The 25,828-nt window shown below is 41.0% G+C and overlaps 1 protein-coding gene across 1 annotated transcript in view; it reads right to left on the bottom strand.

Annotated features, from left to right (window-relative positions):
• The window catches only part of LOC126163101 (RNA polymerase-associated protein RTF1 homolog), a 122,326-nt gene that overhangs the window by 79,637 nt on the left and 16,861 nt on the right, over nucleotides 1-25,828 (bottom strand). Inside the window, exons 5-6 of the mRNA XM_049920019.1 lie at nucleotides 20,625-20,883; nucleotides 17,545-17,637 (exon numbers count right to left, since the gene is read on the bottom strand). Of these exons, the coding sequence (XP_049775976.1) occupies nucleotides 17,545-17,637; nucleotides 20,625-20,883 (352 nt within the window). The remainder of the gene's footprint in view (nucleotides 1-17,544; nucleotides 17,638-20,624; nucleotides 20,884-25,828) is intronic.

Raw genomic sequence — 25,828 nt, 5'->3', positions numbered from 1 at the left:
AGAGTCATCTTAGATTTAAAAGTCTAGTCACTTGCCGTGCTTTCTGACTGTATCACTATTAGGCATAAGAATAATACGAATATAAAGATGACGCGATATGTATATCCTTCCGCGTTTGCTGTTGTCTCTCTCTAGTTTCGTAGTTTATTAGGCAGACAGGATTTAAATGAGATAGCAGCAAACACGAAAGAATACATGGCAAAATGTTTATATTCGTATTATTCTTATGGTGAAGAGAATACTGTATGTGATTCAAATTTCATCAGGTTCCTATTAGCAACCATCTCTTCTCACAGATAGGAAAAAATTCAGAACGTAGAGTTGGCCATATTGACAAACATCCCAAAAAGTCTTGCCAGTCAGATTTTCGTAGCACACTGAAATTGTGCTACAATCGAAGATGAACAATACGGAATTTGTATTTACTTCGTTGGATAATGTATGAAAATGCAGTGGTCGAAACTCGCGGGGAGAAAAAAAGCTCGTCTTCCACCCTTTTTTTTTTTTTTTTTTTTTTTTTTTTTTTTTAATTTATTTACTGACGCTGAGGTTTTGGCGCCAGTATTTATCTTTGTGCCTACAAAGCATGCGTGCGTAGCGCTACATATATTCGACGGCAGAAGTTAGTTGTGGCGGCACATACCAACATTTTTCGTAACTTCCGCTTGCTTTGCACTCGATTCTAAGCCGCAGGCGGTTTTTTAGATTACGAAAACCGGAAAAAAAGTGCGGCTTAGATTCGAGTAAATACAGTAGCCTTACAACACATTCTCCACTCCCTAAATTATCCCAGCCTCAACCTACCGCAACATACTGTCCCCACACCCTCCACCCAACAGTTTCCACCCCCCCACCCCCCCCACCCCCCGTTTCCTATCACCTCCTCCCTATTCTTGTCTCCCATCCTCTTCGTGTGCTGCCCTTGCTGCCCTCTGCAATACACCTGCCCATATCCCCTCCTTCAAACCTTCAGAGCTATAACTACTACATCTTCAATACTGTGAAACAAATCTCTTCTATTGCAAGCTCGTTGCTGTGATATTTTGAAAAAAGATCAAAACATGAAAAATATCCTGATAATGTAGTTACTATTTCTACACTTTCAAATACTACTGCATTAACTAATAGTAGACTGTGTAACACGCTGGCAAGTGGACCGCTGTGTGGGACGTCTATTACAGGTGCAGATGACAGAGTAGACATTTTGCCGGTGCTTAAACCATTTGACTGAAGTTGTGAAACTGAGTATGATACTTAAGTGACCGATTTATATGCATGTTCTATAGCTGGTTTTGAAAATCAGTCAGTTGGCAGATGTCTGCCTCCAGAAAGCTTATAATTACTAACAAAAGTTGAGATTACGAATTTCAGCACATTTCTTCAAACTTCTTCAGCACAGATTTTGTGCATCTGATTCATATTATCACCTGTAACTCATAGTGGACTTTGGCATACATAATAAATTGAACAGTTTCATTGATTATCATTCCCAAAGAGAACATACTTTAATGTATCTCATTGTTATGATGGACAAGACATTTTGTCATGTTAATCAGCCATAGTTGCAAAATACTGACACAAATTATTTACAAAAGAATGGAATGATTGCTAGAAACCATTCTTGGACTAGATCAGTTTCCATTCTGAAAAAATATAGAAGCATACTTGGGTTATTGATATCACAATTTATCACACAAGGTGAAGCTCGAAAAAGGCAAGTGTATTTTTATGGCATTATGAATATGTACAGGAAGCTTTTGGCACTGTTGATTGCACTACTGCAGCTTTGCAATTCGGAATCAAGCAAAGATGAAACAAAGGGTACAAAAGGTTGTCACAACTTGTATTGAAACCAGGCTGTAGTTACAGGAGTGGAAGGATATGAAAGTGAAGCAGTGGTTGAGAGTGGAGTGATACAGAACTGTAGCTTATCCTTTATGTTACTCCACCTGCATATTGAGCAAACAGTAAAGGAAACCAATGAGAAATTTGGAAAGATAAAAGCCTCGCCCCATGAACCATGGACCTTGTCGTCGGTGCGGAGGCTTGCGTGCCTCAGCGATACAGATAGCCATACTGTAGGTGCAACCACAACGGAGGGGTATCTGTCGAGAGGCCAGACATATGCGTGGTTCCTGAAGAGGGGCAGCAGCCTTTTCAGTAGTTGCAGGGGGCAACAGTCTGGATGATTGACTAATCTGGCCTTGTAACACTAACCAAAACGGCCTTGCTGTGCTGGTACTGCGAACGGCTGAAAGCAAGGGGAAACTACGGCTGTAATTTTTCCTGAGGGCATGCAGCTTCACTGTATGGTTAAATGATAATGGCGTCCTCTTGGGTAAAATATTTCGGAGGTAAAATAGTCCCCCATTCGGATCTCCGGGCAGGGACTACTCAGGAGGACATCGTTATCAGGAGAAAGAAAACTGGCGTTCTACGGATCGGAGCGTGGAATGTCAGATCCCTTAATCGGGCAGGTAGGTTAGAAAATTTAAAAAGGGAAATGTATAGGTTAAAGTTTGATATAGTGGGAATTAGTGAAGTTCGGTGGCAGGAGGAGCAAGACTTTTGGTCAGGCGAATACATGATTATAAATACAAAATCAAATAGGGGTAATGCAGGAGTAGGTTTAATAATGAATAAAAAAAAATAGGTGTACGGGTAAGATACTACAACAGCATAGTGAACGCATTATTGTGGCCAAGATAGACCACGAAGCCCACGCCTACCACAGTAGTACAAGTTTATATGCCAACTAGCTCTGCAGATCACGAAGAAATTGAAGAAATGTATGATGAAATAAAAGAAATTATTCAGATTGTGAAGGGAGACGAAAATTTAATAATCATGGGTGACTGGAATTCGGTAGTAGGAAAAGGGAGAGAAGGAAACTTAGTACGTGAATATGGATTGGGGGGAAGAAATGAAAGAGGAAGTCGCCTGGTAGAATTTTGCACAGAGCACAACTTAATCATAGCTAACACTTGGTTCAAGAATCATAAAAGAAGGTTGTATACATGGAAGAAGCCTGGGGATACTGACATGTTTCAGATAGATTATATAATGGTAAGACAGAGATTTAGGAACCAGGTTTTAAATTGTAAGACGTTTCCAGGGGCAGATGTGGACTCTGACCACAATCTATTGGTCATGAACTGTAGATTAAAGCTGAAGAAACTGCAAAAAGGTGGGAATTTAAGGAGATGGGACCTGGATAAACTGAAAGAACCAGAGGTTGTACAGAGTTTCAGGGAAAGCATAAGGGAACAATTGACAGGAATGGGGGAAAGAAGTACAGTAGAAGAAGAATGGATAGCTTTGAGGGATGAAGTAGTGAAGGCAGCACAGGATAAAGTAGGTAAAAAGACGAGGGCTGCTAGAAATCCTTGGGTAACAGAAGAGATAATGAATTTAATTGATGAAAGGAGAAAATACAAAAATGCAGTAAATGAAGCAGGCAAAAAAAAATACAAACATCTCAAAAATGAGATCGACAGGAAGTGCAAAATGGCTAAGCAGGGGATGGCTAGAGGACAAATGTAAGGATGTAGAGGCTTATCTCATGAGGGTAAGATAGATACTGCCTACAGGACAATTAAATAGACCTTTGGAGAAAAGAGAACCACTTGTATGAATATCAAGAGCTCAGATGGAAAACCAGTTCTAAGCAAAGAAGCGAAAGCAGAAAGGTGGAAGGAGTATATAGTGGGTCTATACAAGGGTGATGTACTTGAGGACAATATTATGGAAATGGAAGAGGATGTAGATGAAGATGAAGATTAAATGGGAGATATGACACTGCGGGAAGAGTTTGACAGAGCACTGAAAGACCTGAGTCGAAACAAGGCCCCGGGAGTAGACAACATTACATTAGAACTACTGACAGCCTTGGGAGAGCTAGTCCTGACAAAACTCTACCATCTGGTGAGCAAGATGTATGAGACAGGCGAAATACCCTCAGACTTCACGAAGAATATAATAATTCCAATCCCAAAGAAAGCAGGTGTTGACAGATGTGAAAATCACCGAACTATCAGTTTAATAAATCATGGCTGCAAAATACTAACGCGAATTCTTTACAGAAGAATGGAAAAACTAGTAGAAGCTGACCTCGGGGGAAGATCAGTTTGAATTCCGTAGGAATACTGGAACACCTGAGGCAATAGTGACCCTATGACTTATCTTAGAAGCGAGATTAAGGAAAGGCAAACCTACGTTTCTAGCATTTGTAGACTTAGAGAAAGCTTTTGACAATGTTGACTGGAACACACACTTTCAAATTCTGAAGGTGGCTCGGGTAAAATACAGGGAGCGAAAGGCTATTTACAATTTGGACAGAAACCAGATGGCAATTATAAGAGTCGAGGGACATGACATGGAAGCAGTGGTTGGGAAGGGAGTGAGACAGGGTTGTAGCCTCTCCCCGATGTTATTCAATCTGTATATTGAGCAAGCAGTGAAGGAAACAAAAGAAAAATTCGGAGTAGGGATTAAAATCCATGGAGAAGAAATAAAAACTTTGAAGTTCGCCAATAACATTGTAATTCTGTCAGAGATTACAAAGGACAGGAGGATATAAGATGAACAACAAAAGCAAAACAAGGATCATGGAATATGGTCGAATTAAGTCGGGTGATGCTGAGGGAATTAGATTAGGAAATGAGACACTTAAAGTAGTTTTGCTATTTGGGGAGCAAAATAACTGATGATGGTCGGAGTAGAGAGGATATAAAATGTAGACTGGCAATGGCAAGGAAAGCGTTTCTGAAGAAGAGAAATTTGTTAACATCGAGTTTAGATTTAAGTGTCAGGAAGTCATTTCTGAAAGTATTTGTATGGAGTGTAGCCATATATGGAAGTGAAACACGGATGATAAATAGTTTGGACAAGAAGAGAATAGAAGCTTTCAAAATGTGGTGCTACAAAAGGATGTTGAAGATTAGGTGGGTAGATCACGTAACTAATGAGGAGGTATTGAATAGGATTGGAGAGAAGAGAAGTTTGTGGCACAACTTGACTAGAAGAAGGGCTCGGTCGGTAGGACATGTCCTGAGGCATCAAGGGACCACCAATTTAGCATTGGAGGGCAGCGTGGGGGGTAAAAATTGTAGAGGGAGACCAAGAGATGAATACACTAAGCAGATTCAGAAGGATGTAGGTTGCAGTAGGTACTAGGAGATGAAGGAGCTTGCACAGTATAGATTAGCATGGAGAGCTGCATCAAACCAGTCTCAGGACTGAAGACAACAACAACAAAAGTTCAAGAAACAAAAATTAAAACTTTGAGGCTTGTCAACAACATTGTAATTCTGTCAGAGATGGCAGAGGATACAGAAGCTACAGTCCAATCAACAAAGGGAAATTGGGGTGGGAGGGAACTCATATAACCACATACTTTTTTTTTACAGTGGTAGGGGAGTGTCATGGACAACATACTAAAAATCCCCCTGGTGGGGTATGAGTGTGGGGATGGGGACATTTAATGGTCGCTTTTCATGTTTTTCTTGAATAACTCAAACTGCAGCTTCTGGTGAAAATGATTCCTAGTACAAAATTACACTACATTAAATTTTCCAAAAAATGCATTTTTCTCTAGGACTAAAGATTTCTGCATTCCAGGGTTGGAAAAAAATCACATGTTACAAAAATCAGTGTTTTAATGGTATAAGATGAATTTTTTACTGTTAAATTAAGTGTGTAAAGGAGGAGATTAGTGTTTAACATCCCGTCGACAACGAGGTCATTAGAGACGGAGCGCAAGCTCGGGTAAGGAAAGGATGGGGAAGGAAATCGGCCGTGCCCTTTCACAGGAACCATCCCGGCATTTGCCTGAAGCGATTTAGGGAAATCACGGAAAACCTAAATCAGGATGGCCGGAGACGGGATTGAACCGTCGTCCTCCCGAATGCGAGTCCAGTGTGCTAACCACCACTGCGCCACGAAGTGTGTAAAGAACAAGTATTAAATGTGAATATGACTTCTAAGTGCACTAGAATCATTTTGAGGGGATAAATTATGTTCTGGTGTGTAACAGGGTGGCAAGGATGTTGGTGGAGGGTAGAAACGCAAGGAAAGGTGGGTCACCAGGTTGTGGTTATGCACTCCCCTCCTCGACAGCTGAAAAGTTGGAAAGTTAGGAGTCAGTTCTTCACTATCTGCCTCACTATATCACAAGCTGTTACTACAGGCTGTTTCACAAAGTTATACCAATCCTCTGCAGCACACATTATAATCAGTGGCAACACAATGTGCAAACATACATGGTTGGTGGTTATTTTCTACAAATAATACTAATGCAAGAACCACATAGGGACAGAATCTACACAAATCTCTGTACACTGTTCTGCACTGTTAGAGAGAAAATCCATTTTTAGTATCCTGTACGTCAGCACTAGCATTCTTCCGGGAAAAGCAACCTAACCCACAAGAAGCACTGCTCACTTTTCAGTTTACAGACAAGCTGTACCTCTGCAGTGTTTCCTGTACAGAGTAGACAAAATAACTTCAATGACCAATTTCAGTTTATTAAATGAGTACTTATTTGCAGTTGTTAAGCAGGCTTTTATGTAAAATGTGTTCCTATAAACAATGGCTGACAAGCGTACAATCTGTAAGTTTGATGTCATGACTTCTGTAACATTGGTGGTAAAGTGATTGGATTGATAAATGTGGCATCTCATTGCTGTCTATCATTGGCAGTGTACTGTAAAGCTGTGCAATTGTGTTAATTGGTGGTGAATTAATGTATGACAAAGTTACTGCACTTCTCTCACCATTAATTGTGTTACTAATAGAATGCATAAATTTCTTCCTGCTGGAACTTCTAGGATGGACTGCACTGAGTGAAGCCACCTACCACACATCCACACTATACCCTTCTCCCAAGGTGGGTATGAAAATGTTTGATGGATCATGTTCAAGCCGCTTGACCTATGTTGAAATATCTGAAGGTCTATAGCACCTATACTCTGTTCATCATAACAAAAAACCTATGTAAACATTACACCATGTATTCTTCCACGACTGCTGGAATCTCACTGGATTTCGTTTCATGTGGATTGCAAGCGAAGATGTGACCAGTACTGTCAAGTACGATCATAACGATGTGTTTTATGCTGTGTTACACATACAAAGACTGAGCGATAAGGCGGGACAACAGCTTTACCGGCACATTAAACTTGTACAGCACTGGCCAGCCAATGCTCCACCTACCCTGCAATGATGTGAGCAGTTGCAGTTAAGATGTAAAAAAGAGATGAGCAAAGAAACAATATAGCTTTGAACGTCATTTAATTTTTAAAGAGAATGAAACAGTATTCCGAGAAACTCCAGCACTACCGCGAGCTTCTTAGGTGGGTACAAAGAAAGCATAAAATGCACTTGTTCTCATCTGACACAGTATTCTAATTACAAACAAGAGTGATGAAAATTTCTAACTTATACATAGGGTAATTTTTCTGAGGGAGCTGTGTGTAAAGCAAAAGCATCTACAGGGATTTCACTGTACTGTTGAATACTGAAGCCACTGAAGGTATTAATTACAGTCAGTCATCTGGTAATCCCTTAGCCCTTTCCTTATCCGAATCTGATAAATACATTTCAATTCTGGAAGTGTCACCTGCTACGTTGATAATGAGCCTATCAACAACAGAGTCCACGAAGCCAACCAGGTGCCATATTTTCTCTCCTTGTTTTATGACGAGCTGTTCTGTATACCGCCAGTGTTTGGCAGTGACATGTGAAAAAGCTGCTTGCATTAGTTCCAGTATGTCTGGCAACTTAACAATCTCGTTACTTCTCAGGCCAAATCCCGCAACTTGGCTCCAGATCAGTTCTGTTTGGTTCATATTGTAATGGTACAGTAGCAAATGTAAAAAAGCAGCACTTGTGTGATGTACTCGATGATGTGAGAATGATTGTTTTTCATTTTTCTATGATACTTATTTACCTCTGTGGTATTAAAACGATAATCCAAATAAAGAGTATTTGGTTTTTCGTTTTTGCCTTAAAAATTAAATTGTTATGTTTTCTTAATTTAAGCAGCTTTTATGAACAATCTTTCATAAAACATTGATAATTAAGGATTCGTATTTGAAATGAAAACAGGAATTTTGCGTCCAATATGTTATTAGAAACAAGAAGACTTGTATTATTCATAAAAAATGATGAAGAGTTTTATAATTACAAGATGTAGGTATTTCAAACTGAACGAGAAACAAAGAATGATACTGGGGAGATTTGAACTAAAGAATCATCAGCTGTATTTGGTTAACATTCCATTATGCTATCGAGTGCACTATACTTACGATGTGGATTTATGTATCAACTGTATTACATACAGTGACTGGGAAAACTTCAGAGCTGATTATCTCTGTAAATTTATGAAAAACATTAACAATAGCCTATTTCTCAGCACTTTTTAACTGTATTCCACATGTGTGTTTCACTACAGAACAGAAAGCAGGCTCAGCCATTTTCATACAATCCGAGTACAATGCCGCAGAGGCTGTGACTGTACCCAATTTTTGAAATAAAAACTGTGTAGCTAATGCGTGATTCAGAAAGATGTTGATGGCTGTTAATACAATTGAATAGCTTAAAAAAAGTTTCATTTAATGTAATAATATATCTAATACAGAAGTAGAATCTACTTCCAAGAGTGTACCACCACACGTGTGCTATGGCTTCTGACAAATCATTGCGTTTGTGTTTGTTTACATCAGGTTTATTTTTACAGAGGGAGACAATTTACACCTCTCGGCTTCCTCAGATGATGGAAGAGCTGAGGCCTGGATGATGTGTTCAATAACTGTCATGCTGAAAAGCATTCCAGCCAGTGATAGTGGAGACAATGAAATTGACACTGTCGGATACTACTGACAGAATGTAACCTATATTATAGATTCTTCTATGTGTTTCATTACACAGGTGACAGCTCCAGTGATTGAACTTTCTTTACATAATAGCTCACTTAACAAGTGCAAATAAGCACTCATTTAATAAAATGAAAGTAACTCCACAATACAACCACTGTAGTCACATAAGAGAAATGGGCAGGAAATGCTGGGGGGTAAGGTCTATCTGCAAAATGGAAAGTGAGCAGTGCTTGTAGTGGGGGACATTGCCTCTCCTGGAAAAATGCTGGAGATGATGCACAGGATGACTAAGAATTTCCCCTCTATCAGTGCAGAGAATTACACCGACTCTACTCATATGCATTTTATTATTATTATTATTATTATTATTATTATTAATAACTCATAATTGTATTCCATGTAACATTAATGCACTTTATGGCAAATAAATGGCCCCACGCAAACCTGTGCAGCACATCACCAGTGATTCAGAAACTGCATTGCGGAGGTTCGGTATAGCTTTGTGAAACATCCTTTGGTTGTTTCTTGTGATATAGTGATGAATCACCAACTCGCTCTTCAGATTGCAGAAAGCAGAAAAACAATTAGGTGACCTACCTTCCTTCATGCTGCTACTCCACCCCCAGCTGCTCCACCCGTTTACGCCCCCAGAACACTATTTATACCCCAAAATGGTGCTGCTGAACTTACATGTGGTACGCACATTTAATAACTGTTCTTAATCCACTTCTTTTAACAATAAACATTAATTTTATACCATTAAAACACCATTTCTCTGGCCGGAGATAGTGGTCATGTATGCACAATTGAGTGTGTGTGTGTGTGTGTGTGTGTGTGTGTGTGGTGTGTGTGTGTGTGTGTGTGTGTGTGTGTAGGGGGGCGGAGGGGGGGGGGGGCGAGCGCACGCTCCTTTCTGAAGGACCATGTCCGAGAGCTCAAATGTGTAACACTTTTACTTGTACCTGTCTGCAACTCAACTTGCCATCTTTACGGCAAGTAGCTATCTATCCTTTTCACAACACTGATGCTAATCCAACCTGGACTTTCCACTGTTTGATTTTTAATAATCGGCGATTTTCAATCCCCCTGCAACTTCGAAACTATTAGTCCTAGAGAAAAAATGAATGTGACTTTTTTTGCAGGCAATTTTAAGATAATTTAATTTTGCACTAGGAAACATTTTTGCTAGAAACCATAATTTTCTAGATATTCCAGAAAAACAAAAATGTTCGTACCCCACCGGCATGGGTTTTTAGTATACGACACTCCCCCCCCCCTTCCACTGTACAAAATTTTGCAGCTACATAATCTCCCCCCCCCCCCCCCAATTCAACCTTTTTTGTTCTTCTGTGGCTGGGCTACTATGCTGTATAGAGTAGATTAAGTCTTGAAAAAGAGGTCACGAGTATCAACAAAAGTAAAAAAAGAAAGGAAGGTGGGAATACAGTGAAGTTGAATTAAATCAAGCAATGCTGAGGGAATTAGATAAGGACATGAGAAACTAAGGGCCGGTTGCTTAAACCGTGCTGACTTCAGGTCAATTTTGATGTTAGCTTAGAAATTTAACAGTATTTAGGACTCCATTCTATTGTGTAACACTGAACTTTGTTCCAACTAAGGAGATTGGTGTCTAAGTCAGCATGATACATATGTAAAATAAATGAAAGGCATCCACTCACCAACAGTCAACTGACGCATGGCACATAGGAACATTGAGTGAAACAAGTATTCATATTAACTAGCTTTTGAGTTCTTGCTCTTTCTCCAGCAAAAGAAAGTAACATTCTCTCTATTCTCTCTCTCTCTCTCTCTCAAATCAAAATGCACACGCCCCTGGCCACAGTGAGACAAATTGTTGATTATCGCTAGCAGTTGTCTGGGCAGATAGCAGTGGGGAAGGTGTAGGGAAGGACGCACAAGGCATGTGTGTTAGTGGGATAGTGTGAGGCATGTCTTTCTGCAGATGACTCAGCAGCTGCACAACAAAATGAAAGGGGGAAGATTAGGTGTGAGACATGGAGGGAAGAAAGACAGGGAGAGGGTGGTGAGGTGTGTGTGAGGTGAGGTGAGGCACTGGGAAACAGGTTAGCTGAAGTGTAGGGCTAGAGGATTGCGAAAACACTGTATTATGCACTTCAGAGAAACTAGTGCTGGGAGGGTGTATGTAAATGGCTCAGATGGTGAAGCAGCTCTTGCAGTCATTTATGTTGTTGCATGCAGCATGTTTGGTTACTGGATGGCCAAATCTGCAGTTTGCCACTGTTTGGTAGTGGGCATTCCTGAGAGCAGACAGTCTGCTTCCTCTCCTCCCCCTACCTCCCATATGCTCTACACTTTGAACTCTCTTTGTCTTGTTCTGCAGCCACCAAGTGATCTGTGGCAAGACCTGCACCACACTATCCCACTAACACTTCCTCGCCTTGAGCGTCCTTCCCTACCCCTTCCACACCGCCTCCTGCCCAGACAATAGCTATTGATAATAAACAGTCAGCTGTGGCCACAGGCATGGTGTTTGGGTGTCTGTGTGTGGTTGTGTGTGTGAATCTGTGTATACCCCTACTAAGGTAAGAGCAAAAGCTCAAACACTGGTATAAATACTGTTTTCTGTTGTGTGTTTCTATGTCACACACATCAGCCAGCTGCAGGTGTGTAGTTGCCTAGTTCCTTTTACATATTATTCCATCCACGAATTGCCATTGTTGTTAGCACGAAACACGCTTAGCAACACGGCTAAAACTTGCTAGTGACAATTATTGTGCTCTGACAACAAATACGAACCGTATATCATAAGAACACAGTATTTATCATGGAAAATCTCACATTATAAAGGTGGAGGAAAGTAAACAGAGAAAGGAGTGATCTTGAAATTACTCCCCATGCAAAAAAATCTGTTGCTGGAAATCATAACAGACCAATATGTAGGCACAACACAACACAAAAACCAAAGGCCAATAAGGAAATTGTATAAATGCTTTTATGGAGATACACTGTTAAATTCAACACTCATTGCGTTGTGATTCCTGTTAGCTTCATTTTCTGTTAGTACTGGAATTTCTTTGTAGACATATTTTCATCCCAAAGTTATATGCAGTACTTTGAATACATTTTAATACGCGCTGATTAACATCTGCGGCTGAGACTGATCATTGTGGCCATCATTCCTTCTCATGCAATCCTCTCGTCAGTCTCTGTTATCTGTCTTTTTCAAACTATCATTGTTGTCATCTGTTTTCTACCTTTTGTGCTAGTGGTCCCATCATTTATTTGTCTGCAATACCCAGATTAATCAACACTTTGCCCCTACATCTTTTTTTGTAACACTTTTTGTGCACTTAGACAGGCCTTTTGTTTTTTTGTGAATTTGCATGTAACAATTCCACTGTTATTTACAAATTTGGCTACAGTTCACTACACTGCAGGGCCTTCTCCCGAGTGTCTTGTCGATTTATTTGCAAATTTGACAGTTTTTTTTTTTCTTTCCTACCCTCCACTTACCCTGTTCTTCTTTAATGTTTTGTGTGTGTGTTTTTCACCAAACCACTCTGATCAACTTTTACTGCCATCCCCTGCATTTCTTTATCTCCTGTGACTTTCTGTCTGGTCAATTTTTAAAATTTTGTCTCCTTTCGCAACCATCCCCTATCTTTTTTTCTTCCCCCCCCCCCCCCCCCCCCCAAACAGTTGCACCATCAACCACCACTGCTCTCCTACAAACCGAGCTCGGCCAACCTCCTTAATATCCCACAGCTTTCACAACTGCCTCCCAGACCAGTAATAACTCAATCACGAGAACCAGTCACAACAGTACAGTAACTCTTGTCTAAAGCACACTCCCCTCCTGAATCATCTGTAATATCCAAGGGTCTCACTTTCAGCTCTAAACCTGCATTTATCAATGCTGCTTTGGTGAAGGACCTATTTTTCTTTACACATAATGTCAACTAACCTGTCTTCTGCAGAAATCCAGGCTCTACGTTCCCTAAAAGCTGATGACTCCATCATTATCCTTCCAGCAGACAATGGCTCTTCCACTGTGGTACTTGACAGACAGGAGTATGCTAGTGAAGGTCTGTGCCAGCTGTCTGACACCTCTACATACAGCAACTGCCATCAAGATCCCATCCCTGTGATTAAACTGACCTGCAGTCCCTCCTAAAAATCTCTGCACCTCACAAGGACTTACACCTCAGTCCATAGAACTTCTTATCCCACCCAAACCATGCACCCCCAACTTTTACCTTCTTCCTATGTGATCCACAAACCCAATCATCCTGGCCATCCTACAGTTGCTGCTTCAAAGCACCCACAAAATGTACGTCTGACTTAGTTGATCAGCACCTGCAACCCATAGCACAAAGACTTCCCTTCCATATTAAAGATACCATCCATTTCCTAGATCGCCTGAAATCCGTGCCCGTCCCACTCCCACCACTCACCTTGCTTGTCACCACTGATGCCATCTCCCTCTACACCAATATCCCCATGTACATTGTCTGTCTGCTGCTCAATATTCCCTCAGTCAACACCCACCTGATTCCAAACCCTATGACATCCTTCTGACCTTAATCAACTTTATACCAACCAACAACTGCTTCACCTCTGACAGCAGACATACAAACAGATCAGAGGTATGGCCATGGGAACCAGAATTACTCCTTCCTATGCCAACCTTTCATGGATCGCTTGGCAGGGGCTTTCCTTGGATCCGTAAGCCTTCAGCCACTGGTTTGGTTTAGATACGACATCATTGCCATATGTAGTAATAGTGAGGCTGGAATATCCAAGTATCATCCCCCAATTAGATTTAACATGGGTCCTATTCAGAATCCCATGGCACTTTCTCATGGAACTCCTAAAAATCATGTCCTGAAATAAGATTCATTCTGTGTGAGATTTTTCTCAGCACACTTACAATAGCTTTTCGTGTCTCTCCCCCCCCCCCCCCCCCCCCCCCCATCTCCACAATATCCTTGTCAGACCATATGCTTCCTACTGCACCCGCCCTCCCTACCCCACAGCTCCTATCCCTGTGACCATACCCGCTGCAAGACTTGCCCTATGCACCCTCCTACCACCATCTATTCCAGTCCTGTAACTGGCAAAATGGACACTATCAAAGGGAGAGCACCTAAGAAACAACACGTCGTATACCAGCTGTTATGTAAACACTGTTCAGCCTTTTACATTGGCAAGACTACCACACAGTTATCAGTCAGGATGAATGGGCACTGGCAGAGGGTGTATACCAGCAACACACAATATCCTGTTGCAGAGTGTGCTCTACAACATGACAGCCATGACCTCGGTGCCTGTCTCACCATACACGCTATCTGGATTATTCCCTCAGACACCAGTTTCTCAGGACTCCATAGTGGGAACTAGTGTTACAACATGTCCTTGGTTCTCGACACCCACCTGGCCTTAATTTACGTTAATTCCTTTCACCTCAGCATTTTTTCACAGTAACTACTCCTTTTTTCACAGTACCTACTCCTTTTTTCACTCCATTTTAGTTTTCTACCTCTCATTTTATGGCCTATTTTTTGTCGTCCCCCCTCCCACCTCTGTTACACAAAATGCACTTTGATTTTCCACTCTTATTAACTTGTGCATGGTGTTTTAGTAGTGATCTCTGTCTTGCATATTACTCTGTTTTCCACCTTTAAGCTTTCAGATTTTCAGATCTCTTCCAGTGCAGTCCCCAGTAATCAGTCTTTCCTACTCACCCCATCTGGTAAGTCTCCCCTGACCTGGGGTTCTAGGTGACTTTTCTAAACTGTACCCCTTTTCTTAAACCTCTCCAGTCCTTTTCATTCACCCCTCTTCCTTCCCCTTCAACTCTGCTGTCAGAAGGAATAGCCACTGGCTCCGAAAGCTTGTCAAAGTTAAACCTGTGTGTGTGTGTGTGTGTGTGTGTGTGTGTTTTTCCATTTACATTACGAGACTGCTTGTACTGTTTTAACAAAAACCGCCCGTAATAGTTGCTAAATATCTTTACACTTTCGCCACCAGGAGGTTGGATGGTTATATGGGTGTAGCCAACAGTGCCTAAAACACCAGGAAAATGCACTATTTGATAAAAACCATGCTGAGTTATTGTCACGTCATTTTTTCCATATGCATTTGGATGAAGTCTTTCCTCAGTGGGGCAACGCAAGCCAATACCTTGTGGACAACTCTGCAGACTATTGCTAAATCTATTTTAAACAAATTTCCAACCAAAAACTGAAAGCTTCCTGCAAAATAAAATCTTTATGTTAAAAGATTCAGGTCAGTGGCTGGTTTCTTTTGGTTAGTTTCAGAAGACACTCAACCTCTGTTCTAACTACTGCACAATATTTCGTGTCCAAGCAAAAGCTCAGCTTACATGATTTATCATTTAACTCTGAGAATGGGTTTGCCCTTTGTCATCCTCAGTAGACACACTGCAATTGGAATTCTTGAGAAGTGACCTGGGTTTCAATCTGAGAACCTTTGCACTGTAAGTCAGAATGCAACCTCTGAGCTACCGAAACAACCGTGAAACCATTTATGCAAGTATCACCTTGCTAAATGACATATTTGCTTATGTTTTAGTCATCAATGTGCATGCAGTTGTCATAGCAGCTTAAGCATTTGTTTGCTGGATAATCATATAGTTACTGCTACTCAAGCCAAGAGAGTATATTTGTACGAGATGTTCGATCATTATTGGCTGCTGTCAAAATCAACATACTTAACTATCCACAGCAAATACTTTGAATCTTCCTTTCTTAGTCTGCCACTACGTGTCTATAAAATGTCTTTAAATGAAATACATAAATTAAGAGGTGTCCAAGAATTGTTTCGAGATCAGTTATTATCTACACTCATTACATACACTGTTGATACTTCCCTTTCCTTAACCTAACCTAGATCGAAAAAAATATTTCGACCTTCAGCAGCTTGAGAGGGGTGCATTCACATATTTATTTGTTAATAACAATTTTAACAATTTCTTTATTATTTCAATTTGCATTTGCACAAAACAAATGTGTTGTTTTGTAATGTCACTACACAGTAAACTGTAGATAAATTTGAACCTGACTGCAATCTGTGAATTATCGCCAATGAAAGTTGATTCTATTTCAGGGCAAGAAGAAAAGAATACACAAGAAACAGTCTGGCATTAGAAAGAAAACTGTTTCTGAATGAATATAAATTCAAATGTTAGGAAGCCTTTTATGAAGTTATTTGATGGAATGTAGCCTCAAATGGAAGTGAAATGTGGATGACAAATAGTACAAACATGAAGAGGATAAAAGCTAAAGAAAAGCAGTGCTGCTGAAGATCAGATGGGTGGTTTGCATAACTAAGCAAGATGTACTAACAGGAGAAAAAAGAAATTTATGGCACAAGGTATATGGACTTAAAGAAGTGAAAATTGGTACCGAGGCCAGGAATGGAAGCTGGGTATTCACTGCATAAATGTTTTAGCCACTAAGACACCTTGGCACAGTGGCTCACAGAACTGCACTAATTATCCCGGCATGCCGCCCTCCTCAACCCAAATTCTCACTGCTGCTCCAGTCTACTTTAATTCTGCCTTACACACAAACAGAATAATCAAAGAGCTCCATGTTCTGGAGTAGTACCTCAGCATCACTCACTGCTTCAGTCTATAAACATAAAATCATATCTGTACGAGACCAGTGAAGTCTCCGGAACTATGTCATTTCACATATGGCACACCTTTACTACAGCAAAAGATGAACCGATAGGACACATCACATCCTGAAACACCAAGGAATCAGCAATTAGGTACTGAAGCAAAGTGTAGATGATAGAAATCGAATAAGGGAAGCAAGGCTTGACTGCTGTAATCAGATTCAAACAGCTGCAAGTTGCAGCAGTTATGCAGTTTTGCAGACGTGACAAGGCTTGCACAGGATAGACTATCGAGGAGAGCTGTATCAGAATACTGACCACCACCACCACCACCACCACCACCACCACCACCAAAAACAACAACGTACAACAATAACGTACAACAAAAGCCTGGAAAAAAAAAAAAACATACCAGAGGGAAGGGCAGGTTAGTGATATACCACAGCAATCAGGAATTAGTTATCCCGAGAGCTGAAAGTATCAATAAGAGATAAATAGTATCGGCAGATAAAAACTAGAACTTTCAAAAGAGATAATGGAAACTGGGTGTAACTGCTGCATAAGGATGAAAATGTTAACACTAAACAGCAAAAGCAAGCGAAAAACTGAGGACAGAATAAAACCACTTTAAGGACAATAACAATGAGTGAAAAGAAAAAACACCTGGAATTTGTTTACATTAGAATGTGCAGTTCACTAGCCCAGAATCCTCCCAACATATCAGACTTCCATTCCCTTTCCTTAATCTGAATACAAATTACAAACATGTTTCGCAACTACAACTTTTGACAGCTCACACACAACAGCATCGCGATTAGGATGTAACAACCAAACAATGCTTTATGAGCAACTATACAGTTCCTTCCTTTTCTTTTTATATGAAAAGAAAAGCTTGGTTTATATAATAAACAGAGCTAAGCTGAAGAGCAGCACATAAGAAGTAAGGTATTACAGGTTTCATGTAGCAGTAAGTTTTGAAGACCAACAACACTCATCAGGCTTTAATTATGTTCATGCTGAGACTGAAAGACTGAATACGTACCTCTCCATCTTATGCCTAGATAACCTTATTTTACTTAAGTCTTCTTTTTTGGTTACAAAGTTAACTTTCTTCGTTTTTGTACTGGATACTGACCTAAAACCATTGAATTACGTATAAGCATAGACATAAATAGGTACAGTATACTAAAAACGACTTATAGAAACATGATACAGTTAAAACTAAAAAGATTTTCTCATACATGTAAAGAGTGTGTGTGTGTGTGTGTGTGTGTGTGTGTGCGCGCGCGCGCAATTTTCAGCAGTAAGTATTTTTACTTCCATTTCGCAGCTTAACAAATGCACAACTGCAGAGTTCCAAAACACATATGTGACAAGAATTGATCATAAGTGATATGCTTTTTTCACACGGTGTGGTATAGTTCAGTCTATTATGAGGGGCTGCAAAATTCTCCACAAAAGTTTGAGGGTTTTGCATGTATACTGTATATCCATGTGGTTTATCCAATGATGTTTCACTGTGGTTTGACTGAAGTGCTTGTTATTTTAGACTGTCTGCAGCAATTTACTTATAGTAATATAAATTATTATATAGTAATTTTTCTTGATGCTTTCTTAAGGAAAGGAGCTGAATCAGTTAGTATGGAATATGGTTTCATCGATCACATTAACAATGCAATCAGATTCTGTAGACCTTCTAGAAGGTTTGTCTGGCTCTGTTCTTTATACAAATTTTTCTAAGCATTGTGAACATTTTATTCCATCTTACTTCGTCGAAGACTTTTTCAAGGTCCACAATTACTAGGAAGGTTTCTTGACTTTATTTGATTTGCCTTTGTCAGTCATTCTTAACATCACCTGCATTTCCATATAATGGTAATTGTAAGGTATGATAAATTCTGTTTGAAAAGATGTAAAATGTTTCAACACTATCACTTGTATTTTCTTCAGCATTACACACATATTTATAAAATACTTCCTCATTTAACTTTTCTTGACATCATCTACTTGGATGTCATCATTCTTGGTCTGTTCAAATTAAGCTCATCAACAATAACATTTTCACTTATTTTCATCCATTCCAAATCACACGTCAAAGGCTCTTCAACATTTGCACTCTAGCTTGGCAAAGGATTTATTCTGAAAGCTAACGAAGCTTTCATTGTCTTTTGTGTGTGTCTTTAGATGACTCAGCACTTCTCCTATTCAATGGGTGCCCTCCTTGTCTTCTAAATTATAAATGTTAGTTCCCTGGAGACTTGGGCTTTCAGAGAGATAAAAGCACACTAACTGAATAGTACTCTAACTATTTAATTTCATATGAATATAATACGAGGGAAACATTCCACGTGGGAAAAATATATCTAAAAACAAAGATGATGAGACTTACCAAACGAAAGTGCTGGCAGGTCGATAGACACACAAACAAACACAAACGTACACATAAAATTCAAGCTTTTGCAACAAACGGTTGCTTCGTCAGGAAAGAGGGAAGGAGAGGGAAAGACGAAAGGATGTGGGTTTTAAGGGAGAGGGTAAGGAGTCATTCCAATCCCGGGAGTGGAAAGACTCACACACACACACACACACACACACACACACACACACATACGTAGACGTCTGGAATGGCTCCTTACCCTCTCCCTTATACCCGTCCTTTTTTCCCCATAAGGTAAGTCTTTCCGCTCCCGGGATTGGAATGACTCCTTACCCTCTCCCTTAAAACCCAATCCTTTTGTCTTTCCTTCTCCTTCCCTCTTTCCTGACGAGGCAACCGTTGGTTGCGAAAGCTAGAATTTTGTGTGTATGTTTGTGTTCGTTTGTGTGTCTGTCGACCTGCCAGCACTTTCATTTGGTAAGTCACATCATCTTTGTTTTTAGGTATATTTCATCTTTGTTTTTAGATATATTTAATTTCATAAAATTATCTATATTGAACTTATCTCTCACGTCATTCTGTCCCAACCTAACTCCACTAAAATTATTCTGAAGTATGAGAATAGTATGACCCTAATTACTTAGTAGTGTTCCGAACTATGATAATGAAGTTTTGAATCTAAATCAACCCTCTTACCTCTAGTAGTACTTATTCACACAATTACTGAAACATACTCATTGGGTACTGTGCCAACTCCAAGTACGCACCAATACATCATTTCATATCACCCCAATTATAATTTATGTCACTGAAAGGTTGGCCTGGGATAGCTTGAATTTCAACAGTCTTGTTTTCATGTTCCCATCTAGCACTTAATGCCTCCTCTATGTGGTGAGAAGCAATTTATCATAATATTATTTAATTATCATAATATTATTTAACTTAAAGAATGAATTATGTTTAAACCCAATATCTAATAGCTGACCATTTTTGTGATACATGCTATTGAGTTATGAGAACTAGCCCTTCAGCAGATACTTGCCCCTCATCAATTCTACTCAAGCCAACCCCACCTTTCACCATGTAAGTGGTTTTTATGATCTTTTTAACTTTTTCCCAAGTTCCCTTGTCCTTTTTTTCTGTTTATTTATTAGCTGCCATCACATTGTCCTTCATTTCTATGTTTACCTTAAAGTTCTTTCTCGTTTTGTGATCTCATTTTTCACTTATCAACAGTTTTAGGTTCTCTACAACTATTCAGAATTAGAATCTCAACTACTGTAATCTCCTGGCCTGTAATTGCAGTAAATTTTCTGTTCGTACTTTACCTATGACCCTTCTTTAACTTTTCTCCCTTTTTGTGTTTTATCTATTTACAAGGAAATACTTTTTACTTTCAAACACAAAATATATAAAGCACATTTTGTTTTCACTTGTCATGCTCCTACAGTTGTTTCAGTTTCAGCAATTAGCATGTATATTCTAGTATCCTGACCACGACTTTTAACAATATATAACTTTCTTGAGGAAATACAGGATATACCTAAGAAGAAAATAATATCATTTCTTTAAACACCTTAACACCTTTCTGCAGAAAAGTGCAAGACAAAGCGGAAAAGCAGTTAAAGGAAGCACCACCCAGCATAGAAACATGATACATAAAAATGCAATTTATATAAGCTGCTTTTAGTTACAGACCAGCAACTAATGACTGTCAATGTATACAGTATCAGAAAACTACTCACTTCTTGTCAGATTCCGAGTCACTACTGCTCCGAGAGCTGCTACTACTACTCCTGCTTCTCCTTTGAGTTTCTTCCTTCTCAGACTTCTCACTGTCTGACCCACTGTCATCAGTGTACACTTCAGAGGCTTTTAGCTTGGTTTTAGAGCTACTGGATTTTTCCTCGGGTTGTTCGCCATCCTCTTCCTGTTCTTCAGTAACTTCTTTCTCCTCTTCTTTCCGCTTTTCCTGCTCAATACGTTGCTGCTTCTCCTTCTCCTCTGAAATACAATCAATAATTATGTACAAAAACACTGATACTGATCTTCTGTCATAGTTATGTTAATTTTATAACCACCAAATAACTGCCAAATTAAGCACCTCACACAAGACATAATTAAAAACAAAGTGAGACCCTTCAAGTATGTTGTTCTGTATACCCTGGACAGTCTTGAGAACCACTGTTTACACCTCATATCTCATCTGATCAATAGTTTACAGATTTTCTTTGTTCCAGTAGCTATGTGTCTCTTTTTCCTTTTTATTTCTCTTTCTTCACTTTTCCCTGATTAGCAATTAGAGAGAGAGAGAGAGAGAGAGAGAGAGAGAGAGAGAGAGAGAGAGACCCCTAGGGATGTATGTATATATGTGTGTGTGTGTATATCAACACTGCTTCTGCTATCCGGTTCTAGGAACTGGTACATAAACACACTATTGCAATCACAGTGGCCTTTACAACTTGTGCATGCCCAGTTAATTTTTATTCACATAACTTTCCTGCCTGGACGTCGGAATAGGCAGTATTGCAGCTTAATAATTAACATGGAGTGAAGAGAGAACTTCCATGTAACTGGTTCATCAAAATACCATGTGAATACCTGTTGGTTAATTGGCTGGGCTGGTGGGGGGGGGGGGGGGGGCATTTAAGGGGGTAAACAACAAGGTCATCAGATCATCTGTCAAGAGAGAGATCATCTGGAGTTGGACATCATCAGAGATAAACTTGACTGAAATATGAAAGTGAACGATTGGTATAATCTAGGCACTGAAAGCAACACCGATGCCAGAGCGAACATAATTTGAAGAGAATCAAAAAATGTGTCAGACCAGTAATAGTAAGAGCAGGTGAAGGGTCTCCCAGGGCTCATCTGTGGTGAGAGAAACCCCACCAGCATCTGACTCCCGCCAACCCAATTAAGGGCGACTACAGTAACGGCATCAAGAATGCCTTCTAGCTGGGAGATTTGTAACAGCTAAAATGAGAAGGCTAGAAATTTAGTGGCTGTCAGTTGGACCTACAATAATAAAATAAGCTGAGAGAAGCAGTAAGGTCAACAGGAGTGTGAGGGCCAGGATAGTGCCCCCAGAGCTCTGCATGTGATGGAGGCCATTCCTATCACAGCCATCCTGACCTAATCCATTATAGAGGAGGAAGTACAAACACTATTACTAGAGTGCTTCCCTTAGAACTGAAATTAGAGTGCAGCATAAAAATGAGGGTTAACTGCATCTAAAAGCAATTAAAACGCGAGAAGAGGGATGATGAAGGTGCATGGCGAAGGAGGTAGGGTCAATGGCCCCAAGATCCAGTAAGCAGCAGTAGACACCTTAATCCGAAGCACTCTGCCCACACCCCTACAACAGTTTAAAAGGTTATATCCAAGTATAAACACAACTTACATGGAGAAAACTGAAAGCAGTACTAGAGTAATTCACCAATATTAGAAGCAAAAAGTCTGCAACAGTTTGCTTAACACAGAGAGCCAGGAGGAGGGGACATTTCACCAGGATTTGACCTATCTGTAAGGTTCCACAGCCACAAGGAATGGCCTATCACATAAAATAAAGCTATGCATTAATCTGATATGACCAATAGAGAGTTGGCACAGAATGAAATACTTCTGGGAGAGAAGGAAGGAGGAGCACCACGCAGTGGCAGCACACCAGATTTTGTTCCATCTCCAAGTAAGATAGAGGTCCTTTTTTGCTCTGAAAAATCACCAACTGTGATTGTCAAAACAATTGTTGGGCAAGTAATCGCTTCAGTACTCAAATGGTTGACCAATTCATCCCCTGAGGTAACCGTGACTTCGGACTCAGAAAAGACAACTAAGACATGCACCACAAGCAGTACAGAGAAATGTCATCAGACAGAGATGAGAGCAACATCTACCAATAGCCTGGATATCACTCACTGATCCACTATAAATTAGAATGTAGTTGAGGGAGGTGTCTCTAACAAAATGTAGGTCTCCGTTCATGGCCGTAGCTCTGGTGTGAAAACACTGCACGTTCCTGGCAACAAATGATGTTACCGACCAGCAGGAGACTTAATTATCCAGGGTTTTAAGTTCACCAGTGTAAATGATGGTAGCATCCTCATACTCCTGAAGAACTGACATGAAGAGACACTGAGGGCAACAAATTATTTTTGTTGCTCCTAAATTATGGTCTGTGTACTAACCACAAGTGGGTGTGTGGAAAACACCAGGAGTACATTCTGAGGAAGCTAGGTGGTTTGGTTTTGTTTTGCTTTAGGGCGCAAAAACAACTGGGGTCATACACGACCAAGTCAAAACTATAGAGAACAAAGACAGAGGGGAGTTAAAAAATAACTAACTGTCAGTCCCAATGGACATAATAGAAAACAGCTAAAAACAGGCCCACGGAAAAAGGGCTAAAAAAACGCAATACAGAAACGGAGGTCCAAAACTAAAAATTAAACGGCCTTCGCCATATTTCTTTGGTGGACAAAAAGTACGACGCGGTCGACAGCCCGTGTGCCATTTGCTAAAACGGCCGATAACCCAGACAGCAAATCCAAATGGGAATGTAAAAGGTTAAAAAGTGGGCAGTCCAACAGGAAGTGGCCGACAGTTAAAACTTAAGTATAATGTGTACAAAGTGGCAGGGTAGCGCCACTTAGCAAATGACAATGGCTAAAAAGGCAGTGCCCAATACACAACAGAGTTAAAATAACCTCATCCCAGTAGGAGGGCCGAGAGGAGGTTATCCAAGCCGCTGGGAGAGGCTTAATAAGCCGGAAGCCAGAGCTTATTCCTGTGAAGGGAGGACCACTGGTGATGCCAAAAGGACTCCACCTCCTGACAAACAGCAACACAGAGATCATCGGAGGGAATATAGGTACTTGCAAGCTGAGGTATGAGGACTGCAGCTTTGGCAGCAGCCTCATTCCCTGGCAGACCAACATGACAAGGAACCCACAGAAACATGACACTGGCTCAACCAAGAGTGAGCAGTTGACAGTTTTCTTGGACTCGCTGCACTAAGGGATGGGCAGTATACAGTGCACATAGACTTTGGAGGGCACAGAGTGAGTCTGAGCAGAGGACACAATTGAAAAGGTTGTGTCACCGGATGTACTCCATGGCCTGATACAAGGCGAAGAGCTTGGCTGTAAATACTGAGGAAGCTGCCGGAATCCGGTATTGAAAGACACGTGTGCCAATGATGAAGGCACACCCAACCTCACAGCCAATCTTGAGAGCCATCAGTGTATATAAAGGTACTATTGCGAAGTTCCATGGTAAGGCCGTGAAACTGAAGGCGATAGACTGAGGCTGGAGTAGTGTCTTCAGGAAGTGAATGAAGGCCAAGGTTAACATGGGCCACTTCATGAAGCCAAGGTGGTGAAGGGTTCACACCCCCAGGAAAGGTGCAGGTAGTGTGAAGTTAAGCCGCCGTAGCAAGTACCAAAAGCAGGTACCAGGAGGTAACAGAGAAGAACAAGCCCCATACTGAGGATCAAAGAAGGAGGCATATGATGGGTGGCCACGCTTAGCAGACAAATGGCATGCTGAGGAGAAAGTCATGGCAGTAGGACAGTGGTAGTCCAACAGCTTCAGCATACAGACTCTCTACCAGGCTGGCGTAAAATGTGCCCGTGACCAAATGGATGCCACGTTGGTGGATAGTGTTGAGACGGCATAAGAGGGAACGGCGTGCAGACGCATACACAAAGCTCTCATAGCTGAGTTTCAAACGGACAAGGGACCGGTACAAACGGAGGAGGGTGGTTCGATTGGTGCCCCCAGGAAGTACCATTGAGAACATGTAGGACATTGAGGAACCACATACAGCGGGCTGCCAGGTAAGATACAGGGGGGAACAAATGGAGTTTCCTATTGAGCATGAGCCCCAGAGTTTCTCAGTATCAACGAATGGAAGGGCAACAGGCCCAAGATGTAAAGAAGGTGGGAGAAACCACTTGCGTCGCCAAAAATTCATACTGACGGTTTTGTCAGTGGAAAAGTGAAAGCCACTGTCGATGCTCCAGGAGTAAAGATGATCAAGACACTGCTGAAGACACTACTCAGTGAGACAGGGCCGTTGAGAACTACAATAGATGGCAAAAATCATCAACAAAAAGGGAGCCAGAGATGCCTGGTGGGAGACAGGCCATGATAGGGTTAATGGTGATAGCAAAGAGGACGACACTCAGAGCAGAACCCTGAGGCACACCGTTTTCCTGGATAAAAGTGTCTGCCAAGGCAGAACCGACATGCACCTTGAAAACTCTATCTTTTAAAAATGCCTGAAGGAAACAGGGCAGGCGGCCACAGAAGCCCCACGTGTAAAGTGTACAGGATGCCAGTTCTCCAGCAGGTGTCGTAGGCCTTCTCCAAATCAAAAAACGTGGCCATAGTCTGGGATTTCCGCAGAAAATCAATCATGATATGGGTGGACAAAGCAACGAGATGGTCAACTGTAGAACACCACACTCTAAAGCCACATTGTGCATTTGTCAGTAAATTGCGAGACTCGAGCCACCATACCAGCTGGGATACATTCCATCAACTTGCAAACACAGCTGGTGAGAGAGATGGTGTGGTAGCTAGAAGGAAGGTTTTTGTCCTTACCAGGCTTAGGTATGGGTTTACCAGGCTTAGGTATGGGTATGGTGATGGCTTCACACCAGTGTCTGGAAAATGTGCTTTCTGCCCAGATGCGGTAGTTTGTGTTAAGCAGAAAGTGCCCGCAAGAGAAAGGTGCTGCAACATCTGAATGTGGATGGCGTCCGGCCCTGGGGCAGTGGATCGGGATGAAGTGAGAGCATGATCTAGCTCCCTCATAGTAAAGGCGGCATTGTAGCACACACAATGCGGAGAAGAAAAGGGTATCACCCAAGCCTCCTCCGCTCGTTTCCGATGGAGGAAGGCAGGGTGACAACAGAAAGAGCTCGAAACTTCACCAAAATGATGGCTC

The sequence above is a fragment of the Schistocerca cancellata genome, chromosome 2, assembly GCF_023864275.1.
Source record: "Schistocerca cancellata isolate TAMUIC-IGC-003103 chromosome 2, iqSchCanc2.1, whole genome shotgun sequence".
Classification (NCBI taxonomy): Eukaryota; Metazoa; Arthropoda; class Insecta; order Orthoptera; family Acrididae; genus Schistocerca; species Schistocerca cancellata.
This window is presented reverse-complemented; position numbering and strand designations above follow the sequence as displayed.